We start from the raw sequence: 22,549 nt of genomic DNA, 5'->3' as shown, positions 1-22,549 counted from the left end.
CACTTACCCCAGATCAATTTGTACCTTAGATCTCACACCAAAGACAATCCTGGTAGCCATTCCTGTAATAAACGAAGTAAAGGTTTATTAACTAGGAAAAAGAAATGAGAGTTATTTCCAGGTTGAAGCAAGCAAGCATATACACAAATGAACTTCAGTCTGTGATTCAAAAAGTGACAAGATGTGTAGTAATCTGTCAGTTCAAAGTGTCTTTCAGGGCTAACCCAGGCTAAGCAGCATGGGGATCTTCGCTTATGTTCAGGAATCTTTGCCCCTCAGAATCCAGGCAGCATAAAAGAGATTCAGTTTCTCCTGGACAGGTATTTTTATCCCCTCCATTCCAGAGTCCAAAATTGATGGGATCAGTTCATATGTAATCTCTTCTTCCCAGCGGGAGTTAGGAATGCAGTCAACTGGGCCTCTCTCCTTTGATGCTACACAATCCCTCATTTGCCTTCCGTGGGCCCTCTTGTATGCAGGGCGAGCACTTTACCTTAATTAATGCTTCTTTTCCTGTTTGGTGAATTACACAAGTGTAGAGGTTTACAGTGAAAACACTCAATATAACTTTATACCATGAGCTAGAGAGGTGATAAGTGAAATCAATGCCTGCAGTACCCTACAAGCATTTTATAGAGTCTAAACACTAAACCCGTTCTTATCAATTTAACATCTACTATGTATTTTGATAATGTTAACAGACAGGTGAGCCTAACTGGTTTCCAGCTATGCCTTTGTGTTTATGAGGCCTGGGGCCTTGGCAAGAGCTGACACCTGGCCTGCCGATGTCACACTCTGCATTTTTTTTTAAGACATAACTCTAAACTTTTGATCAATGCAGAACATATATCGGGTGCATTAATGTCCGGTTTCTATTTCTCCTAGTTCAGGGGTTGTCTGATTTTTTTCACGGTGTGGATCACATCTTAACAGACCGTTTATCTTGCGAGCAGCTTTCATCCTATGGACAACAATGTGGCTCACCTCCTTCCAGTCAAAAAACATATAACATTCCTGCAGCAACTGCAGCAGTAGCGTTGACTGCCACCAGACAAGTCTCGAGCGTGGTTTTAGCTGTATTTATTTAATGAGATGTACCCACTGAAAACAAGATGGAGGAGTGAGACTCATATAAGTCTCCTGCGAGTGCTGTGCAGATGACCTGTAGCCTACACACTGGTATTTGGGAACTGCTGGCCTCGATTATACTTCTGTAAGAATTAGGAATGTGAGTTTCTGCCAATCAGAGAAAAGAGCAGCTGAATTCAATCGATAGCCAACGATTTATCTAATAAAGGAAGTGATTTATTTTTAATAAGTTATTCTGCTTTATAGCAGCATTGAGCACTGATGACTCTTATCTCAATATTTCAAGAAAATATTTTCTTACCATCACTCCTGGGATTTTTTTTCCAGCAGCCGCATTGAAGTCAGGGAAGAATTTTCAGAAATAATTTGTACACATGTTTTTACTGACTCTTTCTGTAGTTTTCACTCTTTGGGGGAATAATAACCAATCATCTTGTGAGAAAAACTTTCAAAAAACAACTGCAAAATGTATATGTCACTTCCCTCACGTAATACTCCACGGTAAAAATCAAACAAGTAAACCAATCATTCTAGCTCCACAGTGAGCTCCATTGCTATGCAAGTGGCACACTGCTACATACTTCCTTCCCCACTAATGCAGTCTCTGCCATCTCCAAGAGCTGCACTGTTACAGTTATACAAAGCCTATGCTCTTTTCTACTCAGAGAATTGCACTGGTTTAACTAAGGGTGTGAATTTAAATTGATTTAGTTTAACTGGTGCAAACCCTTCTGGCATACACTGCAATCTGGCTTCATTTAAATCACTTAGGGCTAGTCTATACTGTCAATGCTAAAGCGCTAAACTCTCCCAGTGCTCTAAAAAACCCCACCTCCACGAGGGACCCGGCTCCCAGCGCTGGTGCACTGTCTACACTGGCGCTTTATAGCGCTGAAACTTGCTGTGCTCAGGGGTGTGTGTTTTCACCCCCGAGTGAGAAAGTTGCAGCGCTGTAAATTGCCAGTGTAGACAAGCCCTTAGGAGCACTGCCGGGTAGATGGCTGAAGAGCGCTTGGTGTAAACTCAATCCAGGAGAGACAGAAGTGGTGTGGGAAATGCTTTGAAGACCATATCAAAGTCTGGACATAGCTTTTTTAAAGATGCACTTAAATGGTTTGCTGGATTAGGACCCAGTGCTCTACCTGAGTCAGGATCACGTCACAGGATCCAGCTACAGATGGTCAGAGGAAGCTCTTAGGTCATGCTGGACTTTCCACTTCTCCCAGACACAAGCACTGTGCCAGTGGAAAGGCCAACCCTCCTGTCTGAGCAGGAGTCTGTAGATTTTCTATCAGACAAAGGCATATCCATTGTGATCTGATGCAATGCACTGTACCTAGGAATAAAATGTCTCCCCTGATGTCAAGGTTCCTTCCCCACTCTGAACTCTAGGGTACTGATGTGGCGACCTGCATGAAAACCTCCTAAGCTTACTTTTACCAGCTTAGGTTAAAACTTCCCCAAGGTACAAACTATTTTACCTTTTGCCCTGGGACTTTCGCTGCCACCACCAAACGTCTAACACCGGTCACTGGGAACGAGTCCGTTTGGAAACGTCTTTCTCCCCAAAATCCTCCCAAATCTTACACCCCCTTTCCTGGGGAAGGTTTGATAAAAATCCTCACCAATTTGCATAGGTGAACACAGACCCAAACCCTTGGATCTTAAGAACAATGAAAAAGCAATCAGGGTCTTAAAAGAAGAATTTTAATAGAAGAAAAAGTAAAAGAATCACCTCTGTAAAATCAGGATGGTAAATACCTTACAGGGTAATTAGATTCAAAACACAGAGAATCCCTCTAGGCAAAACCTTAAGTTACAAAAAGACACAAAAACAGGAATACACATTCCATTCAGCACAGCTTATTTTCTCAGCCATTTAAAGAAAACAGAATCTAACGCATCTCTAGCTAGATGACTTACTAAGTTCTAAGACTCCATTCCTGTTCTGTCCCTGGCAAAAGCATCACACAGACAGAGAGAGAGGCTTTGTTTTTCCCTCCCCCCAGCTTTTGAAAATATCTTGTCTCCTCATTGGTCATTTTGGTCAGGTGCCAGTGAGCTTATCCTAGCTTCTTAACCCTTTACAGGTGAAAGGGTTTCTCCTCTGGCCAGGAGGGATTTTAAAGGTGTTTACCCTTCCCTTTATATTTATGACACCTGCCTTCCACACTTCTATGTGTGCAAAGCAGGTGTGAACCACTGTGGCTCAGAATGAGAGCATTTTACAGACCCGGTACTCACTTTGCACTGGTGTACACTTTGAGGCGGATTGGGCCTGCTGATTGTGAAATGCTCCAATGGATTCAGAATGCAGCAACTTGCCTACTGACAGCACAGGTGACCCAGTGACCATCATCCAGGGCCCCTGGATGCATTGACTCCTCATGGAATAAAACATCCAATTCAAGAGTCCATTCTTAACCTTTAAAGCTTTCCCTGTATTGGCCCCAGGCTACCCAAGGGACGACTTCCCTCTCCATGACTATGCCATGCCATGCATGCTGTGACGAGTTCCCCCCGGGTGCCTCCTGGAACTCAGGTACCACTGAGCCCTCTGACCCACCAACCTGGGCTCCCTCTCTCACTGTGCTGCTGTGACAAGTTGCGGACCTGCGCCCGGTCCTACGCTTCCACCAGCATTCACACAGGTAGGGACACACCCAGCTGCAGTTACATACAGACTCTCTGACCATGAACCAACAGTAGAAAGGCTAAAGCCAACATAACTCTCAGCTCCCCAGACACACACCCGCACTGGAGCATAAACCCAAAAATCTTGCACTGCACAGGGATTTGGACAGTGTAAGCTCATACAGTTCCCCCTCCCCCCCGCCACCCATGTGGAGCGGAATATGCAACAGCCTTTGCCGCTTGAGCTATGATTTCACTCAAACTCACTGGTTTAGATAAAGCAAAACCAAGTTTATTAACTACAAAAGTTAGATTTTAAGTGATTATATATGATAGAAAACAGAACAAAGCAGATTACCTAGCAAATAAACAAAAACGCTGTCAGCCTCATTTGGGGGAATAGTGAGGGCCAGTGACAACTTCCTCAGCAGCTGGCTGTGGGGCTCATTTCCCCAAGAGGTTGGAGTGACCAGCTGCATATCAGAATGATGAAGTCACTGCCCTCCCACAAGAGCAAACATGGCCAAGAGCAGGAGGGAGACAACCTGTGGAGTTAAAGAGAGTGTGTGCCCCCTAGTGGCTCTGTCTTTTCACAGCTACTACCACACCCCCCTTTCTGAAGAGGAAGGGTACTAATCTTTATCCAAACTTTTCATGGAACAACAACATGTAACTAAATACAGTGTCCACACAAACAAAAATAAACACCCCTAGGAAGGGCGGGGTAGGCTGCCCGAACCTTCAGCCTTGTCTCAGGGATGTATTCTGCCCTTTCACTACATTTGGCTATTAGTCCTCTGTCTTTCTTGGATTCTCAAGATCTCAGGTAACCTTCCAGGGATGCAGGAAGCCATCTTTCTCTAGCTGGGGCCTCCTGGCAGGGAGAGGACATGGAGAACTCGCTGGCAGTTCCACGTGGGCTGCCAGGGGATTGTTCACAGGTTCCATCTCAGGGTAGGGATCAAGGTGTATGGAAGGTTCCTGGAGCGACTCAGCAAATTGACATGGGTTCCAATGGGCTGGTTCTTATATGTGAGCACAAAAAGCACATTTCTCGACTCTCTGTTGTAGTTGTTTGCTTAGCCCAGGCCTCCAAACAGATTGTTAAGCTCTGTGCAGCTTCCCTGCTGTCCTCGCTGGGCTGGAGGATTGTGTCTCTGTTTTCCTTTCTCCCTCTTTCTCTCTTGCCGGGGTCTGCTGTGATCTTTTGGGTCTTTATTCAGTCCTATTCGGATACCTTGTACAGTTCACAGAGAGCCAGGGCACCAGGGTGGAAGTGAATACCAACCTACAGTAACTCCTCGCTTAACGTTGCAGTTATGTTCCTGAAAATGTGACTTTCAGCGAAACGATGTTAAGTGAATCCAATTTGCCCTTAAGAATTAATGTAAATAGGGGGGTTAGGTTCCAGGGAAATTTTTTTTTGCCAAACAAAAGACATTATATACATATACAGTATAAGTTTTAAATAATTTTGAACAAACTATGTACTATTGTACTCACCAATGATGATTGTGAAGCTTAGTTGAGGCAGGGCACAGTGGGGTCAGGGTGTGGGGATTTGCCCTACTCAACCTGTCTGGAGCTCCTACCGGGGAGCGGGGTCAGGGGCTTGTCTACTCCCCAGCTGGAATGCCGGGTGGGTGGAGTGGGATAAGCCCCCGTGCCCCAACCCTGCTCCCCAGCTGGAATGCCAGGTGGGCAGAACAGGGCAAGCTCCCTCTCCCCGACCCTGCTCCCTGGCAGGAGCGCCGGGCGGGTGGAATGGGGCAAGCCCCCATGCCCCAACCTTGCTCCCTGGTAGGAACGCTGGGCGGGCAGGTGGAGCGGGGTGAGCCAAACAATCTTATAATGGAACGTTGCACTGCTTTAAACTAGTATGTTCTCTAATAGATCAGCAACCTAATAACGAAACAATGTAAACTGGGACAACTTTAAGTGAGTAGTTACTGTACTGCGTTTCCTGCCTGCACAGGCTTATGGCTTCCTGCTATGCGTCCCCTAATGGCTCTATCTTGTCATAGCTAACACCACTGAAACAGAAACCCTTATCGCTGTAAACTTTCAGAATGGGTAAGGTGTTACTAGGGCGACTGGGGGAGTCTAGGGATCTGGAATAAAATAGTGCCACCCCCATACAGGCTGCATTAGCCTCAGCCTGGCATGTGCTGACATTTTCATGTAACTTAAAATGAAAATATTTGGGTGCAATCATCATTTCTCAAAGAAAAGAAAACATTTCCTTTGCTTTCTCCAGCCCTACTTTCCCACTATCAGACCTACTGAAATCTAAACCTATTTTGGGTGGGGGAGGAGGTGTCCCAAAGAAATGGGCTCTCCTTTTTGCCTTGCTGTGTTGAGAGAAAAATAGAAAATGCAGCTTTGCTTCCTTTATGATTCTCCATGCTTGATTCCAGTACATGCCTCCTGTGTATTCTATAAAGCAATTAGCCCTGCTGTTGAAAAGGCATCACAGCTCAGCAAATGCAAGACTTGCTAAGGCAAACAAGGTATTGGGTGGAACTAATTCAGAAAAAAAGAGACTCTCTGGTCTCTTTCTGCTGAACTATCTGTGCTGAGGGTTTGGTCTCCCTTGGTTGCACAGAAGAGCATGTGATTTATAGAAACTGGAAAGCCTTGCAGAGAAAAAAGCTGTGAGATTATTTTGTATCTGACACTATCATTATTATTATTATTTATTCTGTATCCAGGCAGAACACTTATAAACCACCCAACAAAGTGCTAAGGAGTCTGACTGAAGATCTGATTTCAGAACCTCTTATTGCAGCCGATTCCTGGATGCTCTGCACATATTTCATGCTCCAGAATCTTCAGGTGTAAGTGACGCAAAAGGAAATTTTTGACTGGTGTAGGGTCTCTGTCACCTCTGGTTGACAGATGACCCTGTCATTGGTGTTTCCCTTTTTTTTTTTTGTGTTTAGATTTTTTTCTCCACATAGTGGCCTAAATTCCCTGCGAGGCGAATTGCAAGCAGCGACAACTGCAATGACTGATGCGGTCTGAGCTGATAAGTGAGAGAGCAGAGAGACGTTCTTCCCTGTTAGTTTACGTTGCTGCGGTGCTGTAACCCGAGACTCGTGCAAAGTCAAGTGGGATCACGTAGACCCTTGAGAGGCATTTCCCAGTGCTACAGTACATGCAAGCCTTTAAACAGGGACTTTGCACCCAAGCCAACCTGAAGAAGCAGATTGTTTATACAACGAGAGATAATAGAATTGTTTAGGTGTTTAGCTTATTCCCTCTGCAATCATTCTCCTTCACAGCTTTCTCTCTCCTTCAGCTTCTTCCAGCAATTAAATCAGAACCCTGTGTCAGTAAGAGTTCCAATCCAGTTAGATGGACTGAGAGTGGTTACCAAGTGACAGCAAAAGTAGCCTGTGGGAAACAAATTGTTGGCATTGTACCCAGCTATGTTGCTGTGGATATATGGGCATATGCTAAATACGGTATAGGTATGGATTAAGGCAGTAATGCAAAAGCCTTCAGGTTTCAAATCTGTAAGGACAATAGCTTAGCCAGAGTAACTAAGGCCCAAGGCCTAAACACTTGATATAAGCAACTAACCAGTGCGTGACCCTGTATCACAAGATGTTGCAAGATAGAGTGCTGGTATAAACAAGTGGTGTTATATGGCTGATAGGGAGCCACAAGATGCCAGTTTATGATATTTTAAGTTAGGAACATCAGCAGAAGTCTGAGTGTATGGATGCCATAGTAACTAATTGATGTACATACTGATAAGCTTGAGGTAAAAGGCCTGGTGACCTATGGCAGAAGGGCACCCCGATATTAGTAGGATGAGGAATTACACATAAGAAAAGAGACACGAGACCCCTACTGAATATGCATTAGGCATAGTGGGCGTTACTGTAATCTGTGATAAAAAGTGGCACTCGGCCTATGCACTCACAGGGCTGGAACTAGCAACCAGACAGATACCTCTGCCTTTGCAGCCATGACCATCTGCAACAGCTTCTATTCCACTAGAACCACAAAACAGACAACCAAAAGATGAGGCTTGTGAATGGATGAGCCAGAATCTTCACAGAAGATTGTAGACTGAGCCCAAACTTATCCCTCCCTCCCCAAAGATAAAAACAACCACACTGAGTTCAGAACCAGTTTCATTTCTTTGAATCAGTTTCCCCACAATGAGTTTATGATGCACGCACAAATAGTCACACAACCCCGCCTTTCCTCCCAAGATCTTATAAACTACGCTATTTCCCCTACAACCTGGAAGCCAAGACAGATAGAGATCATTATTGTTCTGTTTTAAAATAGTTGGCATGTTTTGGATATTATGACAAGGAGGACTCCATAAATATGACAAAGAGGGATTGCTGAATGGAGGAGGTCAGTGGATTTGTGTTTCACCTGACAAAGTCTGTGCTGGTATAAACACCCTTTTCAGAATCTTTCTTTGAACTAGATGTGCAAGGGCATGGAAGGAAGTCCATCCCTTTTCTTACTTTGAGCTTCAGCCACTTATTCTTCTTTGGTCTCTGGTAGCAAATTATTCTACTTAAAGATTCACCGCTTCTGGGGTGGGTAGAATGCAATAGCACATGGCTTCTGTTTAGGCACAGACGGCACAAGATTTAGCATGTGTGACAGGGCAAGGCCAGATGGCTATAGAAACATAGTGGGAGATAGATATATTAGCTCCAGGCTAAACAAATCCCTGGTACCAGGATAAGTGAAATGGCAGCTGCTCCAGGTCAATTAAGACACCTGGGGCCAATTAAGAACTTTCCAGAAGGCAGGGAGAATGCTAGATTGATTAGGACACCTGAAGCCAATCAGGGGCTGGCTGAAACTAGTTAAAAGCCTCCCAGTCAGTCAGGTGGGTGTGCATGTCAGGAGCTGTGGGAGGAAGTTGTGCTGTTGGAGAGACTGAGTAGTACACACCATATCAGGCACAAGGAAGGAAGCCCTGAGGCAAGGGTGAAGTGGAACTTGATGAAGTGAGGGCTGCTGTGGGAGAAGTAGCCCAGGGAATTGTACATGTCATGTTTCTAAAAGGTCAGCTACCCAGCTGATACTATTAGGGTCCCTGGACTGGAGCCCAGAGTAGAGGGTGGGCCTGGGCTTCACCCTGCCCTTTGCCCCCTGATTAATCACTCAGACTGGGAGACAACAGAGACTGCAAGGAAGGATAACTTCTCCTCATCTCCCTCGCTGGCTTATGATGAAAATGGCTCAGTAGACTGTGACTCTTGTCTCTAGAGAGAGAAGGGTTATGTGGAGGGTCACAGCGAGCCTCTGAGGCTAGTGAAATCTGCCAGGAAATGTGGGACCCACAGAGGCAAGGACAGAGCTTTGTCACACATAGTTATGGATCTCAAAGTGCTGGAGTCAAAGCTGATCACAGGAGTTAAGCAAGACACATCTAAATTGCCAACTAGCCCATTTGATGGTGTCTTAGGGAAGATTTAGGGTAATTGTGGGTTTTATTTTGCATGTTTTTGGGGGTGTAACTTTACAATTTATGTTTTTGAAGAGCAAGGAAAGTGATGGGGCTGACTAGAACCATGACTGATGCTGGTAGGCATAGTCCAAGACTAGGAAGCACCTCAATCCTGATGTGGGACAGTACTTGCTCTTTTAGTCAAGATCCTTCAGGTGTCGCTGCCAGTGAAGCACATTTCCAAATTGCTGCACCCCCACTCTTGCCAACTTGTGGTTTATCAGCATTTCCTGTGACTGGTCCCTCACTACCTGAGTAGGTAGATTCTCAGGTCTCAACTCGGCAAGGCCCTTCAGCATCTGTGCAGTCCCATTAAAGTCAATAGGTCTGCTCACACTTCAAATGTGGCATGTGCTCAAGTAGATTGAAATCAGAACCAAAATGAGCTCTCTTGTCCTGGACAGGAGCAAGGTTGGGGACAAAAGTTCTGATGGCCTCTGCATCTAGTCACAGAATGTTCTTGAGTTGCTGGATTACAGATTAGCTTTAGTATGGCTCATAACAGTATCTTTCCAGTAAGAGCTGGGTAGTTTTCTATTAATACCTATCTTGCATATACCGCTTTTCACCCATAGATCTCAAAGTGCTTTACAAATGTCAGTATCACTATCCCCATTGTATGGATAGGGGAAACTGAGGCATGAGGTGGCAACTGGACTTTCCCAAGGTCACCCAGCAGGAGTGATCAAGCTGGGAAAAGAACCTAGGATGTGAGTGTTACAGTCCAGTGCTCTATCTGCTGAGGCATATTTACAAACAATAAAAATATTAAGGAATAAAAATTTAACCCTTTTTGATTAGTATTTAAAATTTGATCACTATAGCAGGAGCCAAAGTCACTGCTGGTGTAAGGAAGCCAACCCCAGATGGTGCTGGAGTTGTGCTCCTTTAAAATAGCAGTGAACCCAACTCTTTGGGCTCCTAACACCTTCTGAGGTCAATACAGTGAGGAAGCAGCATCTCATTACCTAACACCCCTTGTGGTTTGTAATATAACATGGGAATCCCCAAGGACAATATGTCTAAGTAAATGTTTGGTTGCAGCCTTTCCTAGATTATCTGGGCCTGATATGGTCCATTGGCTTCAATGGGAGCTAGAGCAGGCTTTTAGGATGCTTTGTTGCTGCAAAGGCAGCCTTCCCTAAAAGTGAAGGAAGGACTCAGACATAACCTTTGTCCTTGGCCTCAATGATCTGAGCATCTGCTTCCACAAGTGACGCTCAGCAGATTGTCACAGAGCTGACTAAAGTAAAAACATGTACAGAAAAGCAACTGGAGAATTTTAGCTGAGAAAATAAAAGTGCAGTTGTTTGTCTAGAACTTTGAGATTGTAGCTGCCAAGTTGCTAATAAACCTACACTGACATCCTATTCCTACCTCTTCTCTGAACTAGAGGCAGGGACATGCTGAATGCTGCTACAGCGCTTGAATCATGCTATCTCCCTATCAGCAAGGAAGCTGGAGGCCTCCCCTTGTGGAGCTTGCTGTGTCTCTCCCTGGCTCACAGACAAATCAATTCTGACACTTTCCTTCCCGCCAGGAGAACTTACCATGGCTCCAGAGCCAACACAAAAACCTGTTCTGACAGCACACCTGGGGGTTGGTACATTCAGTGTTTACCTCATTCAAGAGCAACATAGTGGGAACAGTTACTCCAGACCTCTTATGAAGAGCCTCAGAGGCCTTTAATTAAGGGAACTGGTCAATTAAAAACTGAGCTGGTAACTTTGCCTGGAGGCAGTTTGGCTAAAACTGCTGTGGCTAGCCCCAGATCCTGATTGAACTGTGTTGGAAAGAGATGGCGTTCTAGTTGAACAGAGGTTAAACCCTGCTGGGCCCCAGATCAGAAGGAAGGGAAAAAGAAAAGCATCCCTGCTCCCTTAAACAAATCTAGGTCATGGTGGGTTTGGAAAAAAAAAAAACAACTTGGCTGTGCAGCCTGTCTGAGCAATGCTCAAACTCTCTGCCATGCCAGCACCCAGTGACATGGTCAGTGACCAGCACCCCAGAGGGATTAGGAAATTGACCCTCAGGTGTATGAGGGTCAGTCACCATTGCCTGGGCAAAAAATTTGAAACCAGGTCAGACTCAGCTGTGTTGAGAGTTCAGCTCAGGTACAAGCCTGGTGAAATGGAACATGACAAGGATTTGAACTGAGGATTGCAGGGGAAGAAGCCTGTGATACTTAAGCCACTAAGACATGCCTTTCAGCACAGACTGTTGTGTGTCTAACACTCCCCAAGCTGTCCTACTCCTGCAGGGACTTTCCTCATATGATTGAAATATTCAAGCAAAAAAAAAAAGTGACTGGGGAAAAAAAAAAAAAAAGGGCTTTGCAAGGGGTGCTGCATTGCCTATAAGTTGAGGACACCAAGGATTCTTTGGGCTTTTGAAAGCTAGCTGCAGCAGCTGAAGCTTAGAGGCTGGACACTGAATCTTACCTTGCCTGGGAGTACTATTATACTGTATTGGAATTCCCAAGAAATTAAGGAGCCCCAGCTGTAAGAGTTGGGCAGACAAAAGGAAATCTAGGAGTCTGACTCATCTGCTATGGAACAGTGGTTGTGTGACCTGCAGAAGAGAAGCTCTGTAGAGAAAGGTTAGACTAAATTAAGGTTGCAAAATGGCCCTCTTGTTCTGTCTGTGTTATGATCTCACTTAAGTCTGAAGGCCAGGAGCCATAAAGGCAAAGACTTATGTTTGTCTCTTTGTTTTGAGGAATCAGCTAGCATTATAGCCATGAATTGTGCAGGTCAGCTAGCAAGACTGCCACTAAAACTTGCACTACACAGGATGCAGGAGACCACTATCCATCCTTGGGAAAGCTTCAGCTTTATGGTTCTTTGCATAGAAAAAGAGTGGGTTACAAGTCAAAACTATTTGTATAGGATTCAGACAGAATGAGCACACAGGTCTCTGCAGATTACCTCAAATGGCTTTTCTGTAAGCAAGAAACTAGTATCTCAGGACCTAACAGGTAGAATGACCCTAACAGAAGCACCCTTTAAAGAAGCCACCAGCACTCTTTTAGAACTGTAGAGTGCAGACTTTTAAAACTGCCATTGAGACAGAACTAGCTATTGCCTGAATCATAGTTTGGTTATTTCAGGTTTCAGAGTAATAGCCATGTTAGTCTGTATTTGCAAAAAGAAAAGGAGTACTTGTGGCACCTTAGAGACTAACCAATTTGAGCATGAGCTTTTGTGAGCTACTGCTCACTTCATGAGCTGTAGCTCACAAAAGCTCATGCTCAAATAAATTGGTTAGTCTCTAAGGTGCCACAAGTACTCCTTTTCAGTTTGGTTATTGTGTAGTATGTAACCCCCACCCCAAACTAAAAATGCTGGTGGTTCCCCCCCTTTCCCGGAGGTTCCCCCTTCCCCTATCTGAAGCTGGGGCCATGAATGTAGGAGTAGTCAGTCAAGATTGTTTAGTGGGGAGAGCCCAGGTCAGAGGGCACAAGGTGTAGTTTCAATTAAGTGCTCTCACCACCATATGGCAGTATTTAGAGAGAGAATTAGAGACAATAGTCAAAGACAGACAGCATTTAAACAGTGCTTTATTTTTAATTAGCGATGCCACACCATACATGGTCTCTAGGAGAATTAGAGGAAGCTATTCAGTGTAAACGCTACCTACTTTTAAACAGACTTGAAAGTTTATTGCTATAAGACTGTTCTTGGGTCTAAGGTATTCCTAGGAGAAGAGCCATTGGCTAATAAGTTTAGTTACCTTATTAGCTTTTCCAAGGCATTCACCTGCAGACAGTCAACTGTGTTCAAGGTTTGATACTAGTGCTGGCCAGAGAAGTTAGCCCCCACTCCTCCCACAAAAGCTCTACCCTTTATACATTAGGCACTTTCCAAAGACCTTGCTAGGTACAGCTATAACATGGTCCCTAGTCTTCCTCCTTCTGAGCCACCTCCTCCTTCTCAGACTCCTCCTGTGATGTTACATAGGCTCTGCCAGATGGGGTGAAGGGTCCTACCAGCCAGGAGAAAGGAGTGTTGTGCTCTACATACTCAAGTAGCTCATCTATGTACTCTTGGGCTTTGGTTATCTTCTCCTGGCTCTGGGTGGCACTTGGTAGGTCCTGGAAGGACTTGGCAGCAAAGAAGGAATTGTGGAGCTCTTCTATGTTCTTGAAAACCTGCTGCACTTTCTCCTGTAGGCTGGAAGGGAGGCCCTGGATGCTGGCCTTCAGGGTCTGACAGGTGTCCTGCAGCTGCTGAGTGATGCTCAGAGACATGGCCAGAGTATGAGACTCCACCTGCTGTAAGGAAGCAAGTTAACAGGTTTAGAAGACATGAAGTGAGCTAGGTCTATGTTTTCTCTGCAGTGATGTCCAAGTCCAAAACTGCTCTCCAGTAGCCCAATACCTTTGGCTCTGTAGAGGCTGCATTACTTCCTTCTGGCTGCTCACTGCTCCAGTTGAGCCACATCTGGTGCAGCTTCTGCTGGCCATCGTGAAGCTTCTGATCAACATTCTGCCTGATAGAGTTAATCTAGAAGGGGACAATCAGCAAGGAGCAAAGGATGAATCTCTACTATGAGAGCAGCTTGCACATATGACTGAGACACTTAAAGATAACACCAGCATGAAGAGGCTGCTAGATACAGGAGCACTGCTGGGACAATACAGCTATTCTCCTGGATTGAGCTTCTTGAGGCCAGAGAAGCCAAGACAATTTCCCACAAAAGTAGCATTAGGACAGGATACTTAATGAGATTAGGGAAACAGTGTTCCTACCAGGTCAAGGACTTCATGAAACTGTAGGAAGGTCTCCTGCATGCCCTGCTTAGCCTGTCTCACTTTGCTCAAGGAATGTTGGTAGGCACGTTGGCGGAGCCGGGCTGACAAGGAGCCCAACTGCACAAAGTAGCCCTGATGCTGGACAGCAGACCCTTCAGCTCCCTCCACAGATTCAGCTAAGCTTGCTGTAAGGAATGAGAACAAGGTCAGACCCTACTGGATGAAGGGCATGGGGGTCAACATGAGCTACCTACTCTATTCAAGTCCTCACTGAGCTGAAGATCCACAAAATAACTAGGAGCTTCGGTTTAGACATCTCACCCTCAAGAGAAGATTTTATTCCCTTCAGCAGCTGGCTGGAGGCATCTGCCCCATGGGATTGTTTGGGACTGGCATGAGATCTTTCATACAAAGTTACTGCCTCCTAAGTCATCTTTCAGGAGTGTTTAAGTTGCAAGTATACTTATGGTACCATGTATTGGAGACCTTGTCCATCACATCCCACCCAGAAGTAGGAAGTCATAGCTAAAGCCTGTGCTATAGTACAGGTGCAGTGTCACTTTCAGCCAGGTGTTCTCAATGGACATGATCTCCCTTCATGCAGGGGTCCCATTGAAGTCAACAGGCCAGATACCTGGCATGAGGTAGGGTCTATGCAGAGCTTTTCAGCACAGATAGGCATTTCCCTGGTAATGGGGAGTTCAGTTTTGGTTTAACAATTTAGTCAATGGCCATCAGCTTCAGGTTTAGTCCCCATGGAGACCCAGGTGGGAGTTACTAAACAGGGAAGATGACTGCATTCTAACTCTTCCCTGTTTAGTCATACCAATGGCACAGAATCAGCTAGCCTTCCATTCTCAATATAGAGGAATACAAAAGATTAAAAGCAAACCCAGGAAGAACAGACATGTCAATCCAAGTGTGACTCCTTCTCCAGCCCTTTACTCAAGGGGTGTTCAAAACCTCCCCACTGCAGGCTCTATCTGGTCTGCTCAGTCTGTGCATACCCTTTGGGGCCTACCTACACAGCAATTAAACACCTGTTGCTGGCCTACATCAGCTGACTGGCTCTTGGGGCTGTTTAATTGTGGTGTAGACATTCAGGCTTGGGCTGGATTCTGGGACCCTCCTTACTTGCAGGCTCTGGCCTGTGCCCAAACAGCTACACAGCAATTTGTAGCCCCACAGTCTGAGTTAGCTTACCCAGGCCAACCACAGCCATGCTGTGGGTCTTATCTCAAGGACTTTTTCAAGGGTACATTTGCATTCGTCAGTGTTATTTGTGAAGCAAGAATCCAGATTTAGGCATCCAGAACAGAGGTCTGAATTACTCTGTCACCTCATTTGTCTGTTTTTAACTCAAGATGCTAAAAAAGGTCTTCCCCTCACAGGGAAACTTGCACACCAGATTCCTAGGTGGTTCTAGTTGTGTCCAGTCACTTTGCTATTTCCTCTAGCCACATGCACAAATAGCTGTGACATCTTGACTATTCTGTAGCTTTCAGCTTCTCAGTGGGAACAAAAAAGTGGTCACATGACAGTAACTGGTAAAGAAGCAGTCCCTTTCTTTTAAGCACTAAAAGACTTTAGGGTCAAGAAAGCCATATTTTCCCTGAAGTTACTTTAGTCCATTCCAGGGCCTCTACCTAGAAGACTCTCCATCCCTCCAGCATTGCTTCCTGCTACAGATTTAGCGACAGTGCACACCCTCAGAGCTATTTAACCTTCTTTCTGGAGTGACTTGAGGGTGCTCAGAGCCCCTGAGAATATGGCCCTTTGGCCTTTTTCCTCAGTGAGGGATCCAGAATGGAGTTCTTTGTACCTATCCTTGGCTTTGAAGTGCTATTAAAAGTTGTGCCCACTTCAGAGAGTTTGGCCTCCTCTCCAAGAGGACCTTGAAAAGAGGTGCACCATACAGGGCCTCTTTCCCTACTGAAGAAGATTAGGGTAGGTACCCATCCCTATAAGGCAAGGGATATCAGTGTGGGAGTGACTATGCCAGAGCCCAGGTTAAACCCCTCAGTAGCCTCATATGACCTAGCTGTTTCTTGAAGTCTAACCTGCTTTAGTCTGACTGCTGGTGCAGGTAACAGAGTGGCTGGGCCATCAGCAAGTCTGCTGCATTAATGCTTAAAATATCACACCTTCCCAGCCTTGTGTTCCCACTCCTTGTGGAAAGGCTATTTAGGGGAGGGAGAGACAGAAGTGTACTATTTGTAGTTAGGGCTCATGCATGTGTTCTCTGACCTAGTTCCTCATCTGTGATGGGGAGGTAGTGATCCACCAGATTCTCTGATTGTTCCAGCACAGCTTCCACTCCACTCATAGCCATTTGACCCACAGTGGCACTCATGACTGTACTCATGCCACTGGTCACCACTGATTTTGCAGCCTCTATGCTGCCCTGAAGAGTAACCAAGGAGACATCTACCACTTCGGACATTCTGCAGCTCACAGCATCCACCTCTTTGGAAGACAGAGTTTTGGTGTCCAAGAGACCCTAGGGGAAGAAATAAAGTTTGTATAAAACTCTTGTTTCCACCTAGGCCAGTGCTGTACTACAGGGGCCTGACCTCGTGGGGACTGTATCAACAACTCCAGAGTTTGTCTTATAGCTGGATGGGAGAGGAGTCTGGGCACCAGAATGAGTGGGAGCAAGTATTACTAGAGATTGTGGGTGGGTTTGACAAGCACTTCAGTGACTGACTCAAGGGGACTTGAAATCAAACTGGGAGGAACTTTCATGAGCAGTCAGAAGTACATTAGTAAATTTAACTCCTTGCTCCCCAGCTATATTCCCAAAGTATTTTAGTGGCAGGGATATTTATGGAAACGGCAGCTATGGAATATTTGCTCAGAACAAATGTCACATTAAGCTTTACAGCTTCAGGCTCTTGAAGATAACACACATTTATCATGTGTCAATTATGCAATCTGACCTATATGCATAACCATGACAGCTTGCATATTGAATACTTCACATGAACTAAAGCTAAGAAGTGTCTAGCAGAGACTAAGATGGGCTTGCACCCTTTTTGGCTGCTTTAGGATGCCTAAGAGGACTGAGGAGTTTCAGAAAAAAGTTTTTTAAAAAAAATAAAAAAGTTAAAGTCTCATCTGGCCTGAAAAGTTTAGTGAATCTCTGCAAGGGTCATGGGACCTGAAGTTGTAGAGTTGAGGGGAAGTGGTTTCTTTTTAAAGAGTCTATTTAATGCTGAATAATGTTTTCCATTAACAGCCACCTTCAAGTATTGATCCTGCCTTCCCCATCAAATGGGAGATCTCATGAGCATCCAACACATCTTCCAGCTAAACTAACACCAGACTGTTTGATATAAAAGGTTAAAAAAAAGTCTGAGAAAAGCCTCAGTTCTTCATCATAAAAGAGGAGAGGGCACAAGTCTTTGCTGGCCAACTAACTCTGTAGGAAAGGTAATCTCCATGTAATTTCAAGTAAAATTATCAAGGAACACTATTGTGGCAAATTCAGACAAGAACTAAAGTTTGCTAATTATGAATTATTTGTCCAGCTCCAACTAGCAGCTGAAAGGGTAGTGGTGAGAAGAGGAAGCCTTTTCGGGGGAGGGATAGCTCAGTGGTTTGAGCATTGGCCTGCTAAACCCAGGGTTGTGAGTTCAATCCTTGAGGGGGCCATTTAGGGATTTGTGGCATAAATTGGGGATTGGTCCTGCTTTGAGCAGGGGGTTGGACTAGATGACCTCCTGAGGTCCCTTCCAATCCTGATATTCTATGATTCTTGGGAGAAGAGCCTATTATTCAAGTTCTTTCTACCTAGAATAAAGTATTTGCAGAGAATTACAACTAGCCTGAAGACTCAGGGGCAGCTCTGAACTAGCTCTCTAGAACATGGAGACCAGACCTTCCCACCCATGAGAGGCGATTACCTTATCTGCTGGCTCTTGGACTGGCAGCTTCTCCTCCAGTTTCTCCAGGCCCTTACAACCACCCATATTTGCAATTGCAACTAGAGAGAAGATACAAAGCATGTAGTCTCCAGATTTATAGAGGGTACATGCTGATTTGGGCTAAAAAAGTCATTTCATACATTGGAAAAGCATGCTTTGACCCAGTTGGCATTAGGCTAGGCTGTTTGAATAGAGCTGGTCAAAGTTTTCACTGGAAATTTTCCCCTCAGGAAATGCCAGTTCAGACTGAAATCTGAGTGTTTTGCTGAACAGATTGTGGAGTTAAAAACCCAACCATGTTTTGATAAGGATGATGCACTTACAGATTAGAAAATTTGCTGTAATAGTCAAAACATCAACATGCTTCATTTAATCTCTAATAAGGTCATTTCAATATTTCTCAGAATTTCCTGCAAAACAATTGACTTTTCATGCAATGATGCTTCCATATTGGAATGAAAGGAAACAGTGTCCCACATAACAGAACTGGAGTTCCGCCAGCACACATGGCAAGTAAGAGACACTGGACATAAATGGGCCATAAGGTAGGGAGCCTCCCAGGGCAGTGTTATTTCAGGTAATTTCCCCCTCCATACAGGGTGTTCTTACCCAGCCTAATGCTGCTGCTCTATGGTCTTTAGACTGAGTGGGTTAACGGGTCAGTGCTTCAGATAGTCTGCAAAGAACTGCCTTTGAAGTCAATGGAAGCGGTGTGGTGAGCAGCTATGAATATGGGACCCCAAGAGTGGGAATGTTCTTTATGCCTTGAGCAGCTGGCTAACCAGGGGTGTTTTAGGAGTGGTCATAAAAATAAAGGGAAGGGTAACCTTTCTGTATAGAGTACTATAAAATCCCTCCTGGCCAGAGGCAGAACCCTTTCACGTGTAAAGGGTTAAGAAGCTAAGAACCTCGCCAGCACCTGACCAAAATGACCAATGCGGAGACAAGATACTTTCAAAGCTGGAGGGAGGGCGGGAGGAACAGAGGGTCTGTCTGTGATGCTTTTGCTAGGAACAGATCAGGAATGCAGTCTCAGAACTTCTGTTAGTAAGTAACCTAGCTAGAAATGCTAGAGATTTCCTTTTGTTTAATGGCTGGTCAAATAAGCTGTGCTGAATGGAATGTATATTCCCGTTTGTGTCTTTGTAACTTAAGGTTTTGCCTACAGGGATTCTCTATGTTTTGAATCTGATTACCCTGCAAGGTATTTACCATCCTTATTTTACAGAGGTTACTTATCTTTTCTTTAATTAAAATTCTTCTAAGAACTGGATTGATTTTTCATTGTTCTTAAGATCCAAGGGTTTGGGTCTGTGTTCACCTGTACAAATTAGTGAGGATTTTTATCCAGCCTTCTTCAGGAAAGGGGGTGTAGGGCTTGGGGGAAGATGTCTCCAAGTGGGCTCTTTCCCAGTTCTTTGTTTAACATGCTTGGTGGTGGCAGTATAGGGTTCAAGGACAAGGCAAAGTTTGTACCTTGGAAGTTTTTAACCTAAGCTGGTAAAAATAAGCTTGGGGGTGGTCTTTCATGCAGGTCCCCACATCTGTACCCTGGAGTTCAGAGTGGGAGGGAACCTTGACAGGAGCCCTCTCCAGAGAAAGGGGAGTGGTCTCCTCCTTAGGCAGCTCAGGTGTCAAGTGATCTTCATATGCCACTAGGAGCATTTGCTATCCTGAGAACCCTGTCTGCAAGGTTAGATGAGCAGCTGAGGAATTAGTCCATGTAGCATGGGATGCCTGACGCTAGAGCTGCCTACACCAGTGCAGTGAAGACCCAGAGAAAGGTTTGCCCAAGATATGCATCTAGGGCCAGATTTTGGAAGAGCTCTGCACCCAGCTCTGATTATTCAGAGTGGGAGCTGCCCAGTGTTCAGCACTTTTAAAGGACAGGCCCAGATGTGATGTTCAGCAGTTTGAATGTTCACCACTCCAACAACCATAAGTTTTCCTCATCCTATATATGTGGGACCTCCCTTACTGCACCCTCCTCCCCCCACCCTACCATTCAGCAACCACCTTCTCTACATGACCTATTCTGACTTCTCCTTCAATCTTCCTATCTATGTTGCTTACTGCTCTGAAGAGTGGCTTCCCCTTCCTGTCCATGTCAGATTTAGTCAGCTAGTTATGATGTTCAGTGCTCCATACAACTGCTTTGCCTCCAGTGCTGAGAAGAGCAATATTCTTTGTTGCCACCTGGAGTTGCATGAATTCTCATGGAGGGGGGAGGGGAATCTTACTCTACAGGCTTGCTACACCTAGAAGCCCTCCTTCAGTCTGCTGTGTTTTTAGCCTTCTGCTCTTTTGACTCGGACGTCAGCTTCTAAGAAGTTCTGTACAGACACCCTCCCGGTACAAACACCAAGCAGGCAAGTTTTGAACTAAGATGGTGGGCAAGGGATGTTCACCACCACAGTGGTTCACAGCATCCCTCTTTAGTGTGGGTAGAGTCTATTTCACATATAGTCTGTCCAGATCAGGGACCTGTGCAAGCCTTTCAGAAGCTGCTAGCACAACAGTTGTTACAGCTCACTTGTAAGTTAACTTCCCCAAAACAGCACTGAAGTCCAGAACTCTTCAGAACTGGAGCTATGAGGTGCTTCCCTCCCCCACAAACAAGCAACCCATCACCAAACACACTTACAAAAGGGAAGGCCATTGCCAGCCCATGGCTTACTCACTCTGAGGCTGCAGGTCAGTTAGAGCCAGCTGTGCACTAATGACAGCTTCACCAGCCATGGCAGTCGCTCCTTTCTCTGCTGCCTCACACACAGATTTGATTGATGGCTGGGTTTCTTTGGCAGAAGTCAGGGTAGACACCACCATGTCATAAGTAGACTTGAACAAGGGCAGACCAGCCACTTGACTTGCTGTGGTCTAACAAGACAGAAGAAGTCACGTAAGTGAAGTGACAGTCCCTACCAGGATCAGTCCTCTTTTATAACCCTCACTAGGTAACAGCTTTGTTGCCAAGGTCTCCTGCCTTGAAAGCCTTCTTCCAGTAGAAGTTAAGCAACTCTCCAGGTATTCTCTGTGATGGGGGGGAGAAAGTTTTATACACATACCGCAAGCTCCTTCCCTAATCAAGCTCTCCTTCCCCATTTCTCCCTCTAGTTTTGAGGCAGAGGTGTGTTGTAAGCCACACTGCTAGAAACTCATATCAATGTACACATCATGAGCCCTTCAGCACGTTGACAGGTCAGCCCTGGACCTCCCTCTTTAGCAGGGAGTTCTAGGGTAGCTCAGAAAACTAGTAACTGTACTTTATGTACACCCTGCCATAAGCTTGCATGACATGCTTCCTTCAGAGCAGGGACAGCTCATAGGATGTTCACCTAGATGTTCACCTGGAGTGGCCTGAATTCATCAGGCATGTCATTGCAAGATTATACCCAGCATACTCCAAGAGCATGTCTCAGAGCAGAGGATGGCCAGAAGACAGTTCCCAAGCGGGGGGTGGGGGAGGAGAGAAGAGGCAAGTAGCATGGGAAAGTCAAGCATAGAGTGGCAGATTTAGAGACTAGTAAGAACTAGCTCACCAATAGCTAGCAAGCCAGGAAGTGTATTTTTTCCCCACTGTAAGCATCTGATGAAGTGATCTGTAGCTCACGAAAGCTTATGCGCCAATAAATTTGTTAGTCTAAGGTGCCACAAGTACTCCTTTTCTTTTTGCTGATACAGACTAACATGGCTGCTACTCTGAAACCTGAGGCTTGTCATTTCACCTAGGGCAGGCAATAGCTGAGATTGATCCAAAAAGTTTTATTAGGCTCTCCACAAGCCATTTGCACATAGCATAAAACAAAAGTTATAGCACTGGTCATTTCTGGTCTATGTGGCAAACATATCAGGAGGAATTTAGATTACTAGGAGCACTGGCCAAGTTTTGGCTCAAATAGCAGGCCTGTTCCCCACTCAGCCAGCATAATGCTGCTGCAGTTCAGTGAAGAATCAAACCCATGGAGTTCCACTGACCACAGTGAGCACACACTAGGTTATGCCTCCTAAGTGGAGAGGCCCACTAGGCACTGATTCAGGACTAAGAACAAACCCTGCGTCACTACAACAGGGGCAAGGACTGCATGCCCAGATGCTGGTGAAGGACTAAGCTGTCTGTTGGTTGGCAGTAGCACAGATCAGGACCTTACACATGCTGTGGAGTAGTTACCTGCTGCTCCTTGCTGTCTGGGGCAGGAGCAGCTGTTTGGCTCTCGTCAGACATCTTCTAGTTAGATAGAACTGAAAGGCAAGAACAAACCAGCAGTTAAGTTATAACTGCCAACAGAGAGAGTACAACCCAAGAACTGCAACATGTTCACTTTCCCTTTCTGCAGGGTGGCATTGAGGCCAATAGGGTACTACTGAGAAGTCAGTCTGCAGGGCAGCCCCACTGGGAGAGCAGAAGAATGATCCGGGCACTCAAAGGGAAGGCAGCCAAGTAGTGCTGGAGTCTGCAACCTGCACTGGATCACTGGGCCAGGTAGCTTTTGTTCAGATGGTTTCCTGGTCTATACTCAATGTCTCCCACCAGACCACAGCTGCCATCTCAGATCAAGCCTCATGCTCTCTGAGGATAACAAGTACAACTGCATCTTCAATTCCCCTCCACCCCCCAAAAAAAGTTCTAGAGGTACCAAGATCCAGCTTTGTTCAGCA

General features: G+C 45.4%; 1 protein-coding gene across 1 annotated transcript; it reads right to left on the bottom strand.

The window, feature by feature from the left end:
• Nucleotides 1-13,112: 13,112 nt before the first annotated feature.
• On the bottom strand, nucleotides 13,113-22,115 carry LOC140896961 (perilipin-3-like). Its single transcript, XM_073309174.1, has 7 exons — nucleotides 22,062-22,115; nucleotides 20,575-20,770; nucleotides 17,873-17,952; nucleotides 16,215-16,467; nucleotides 13,965-14,152; nucleotides 13,594-13,719; nucleotides 13,113-13,487 (listed from the first exon to the last, which is right to left on the bottom strand). The coding sequence occupies exons 1-7, from the start codon at nucleotides 22,113-22,115 to the stop codon at nucleotides 13,113-13,115; spliced, it is 1,272 nt and encodes a 423-aa protein (XP_073165275.1).
• Nucleotides 22,116-22,549: the final 434 nt, after the last annotated feature.

The sequence above is a fragment of the Lepidochelys kempii genome, chromosome 13 (assembly GCF_965140265.1).
Source record: "Lepidochelys kempii isolate rLepKem1 chromosome 13, rLepKem1.hap2, whole genome shotgun sequence".
In the NCBI taxonomy this organism is placed as follows: domain Eukaryota; kingdom Metazoa; phylum Chordata; order Testudines; family Cheloniidae; genus Lepidochelys; species Lepidochelys kempii.
The sequence above is the reverse complement of the archived record's forward strand: the minus strand, read 5'-3'. Positions and strand labels throughout refer to the sequence as shown.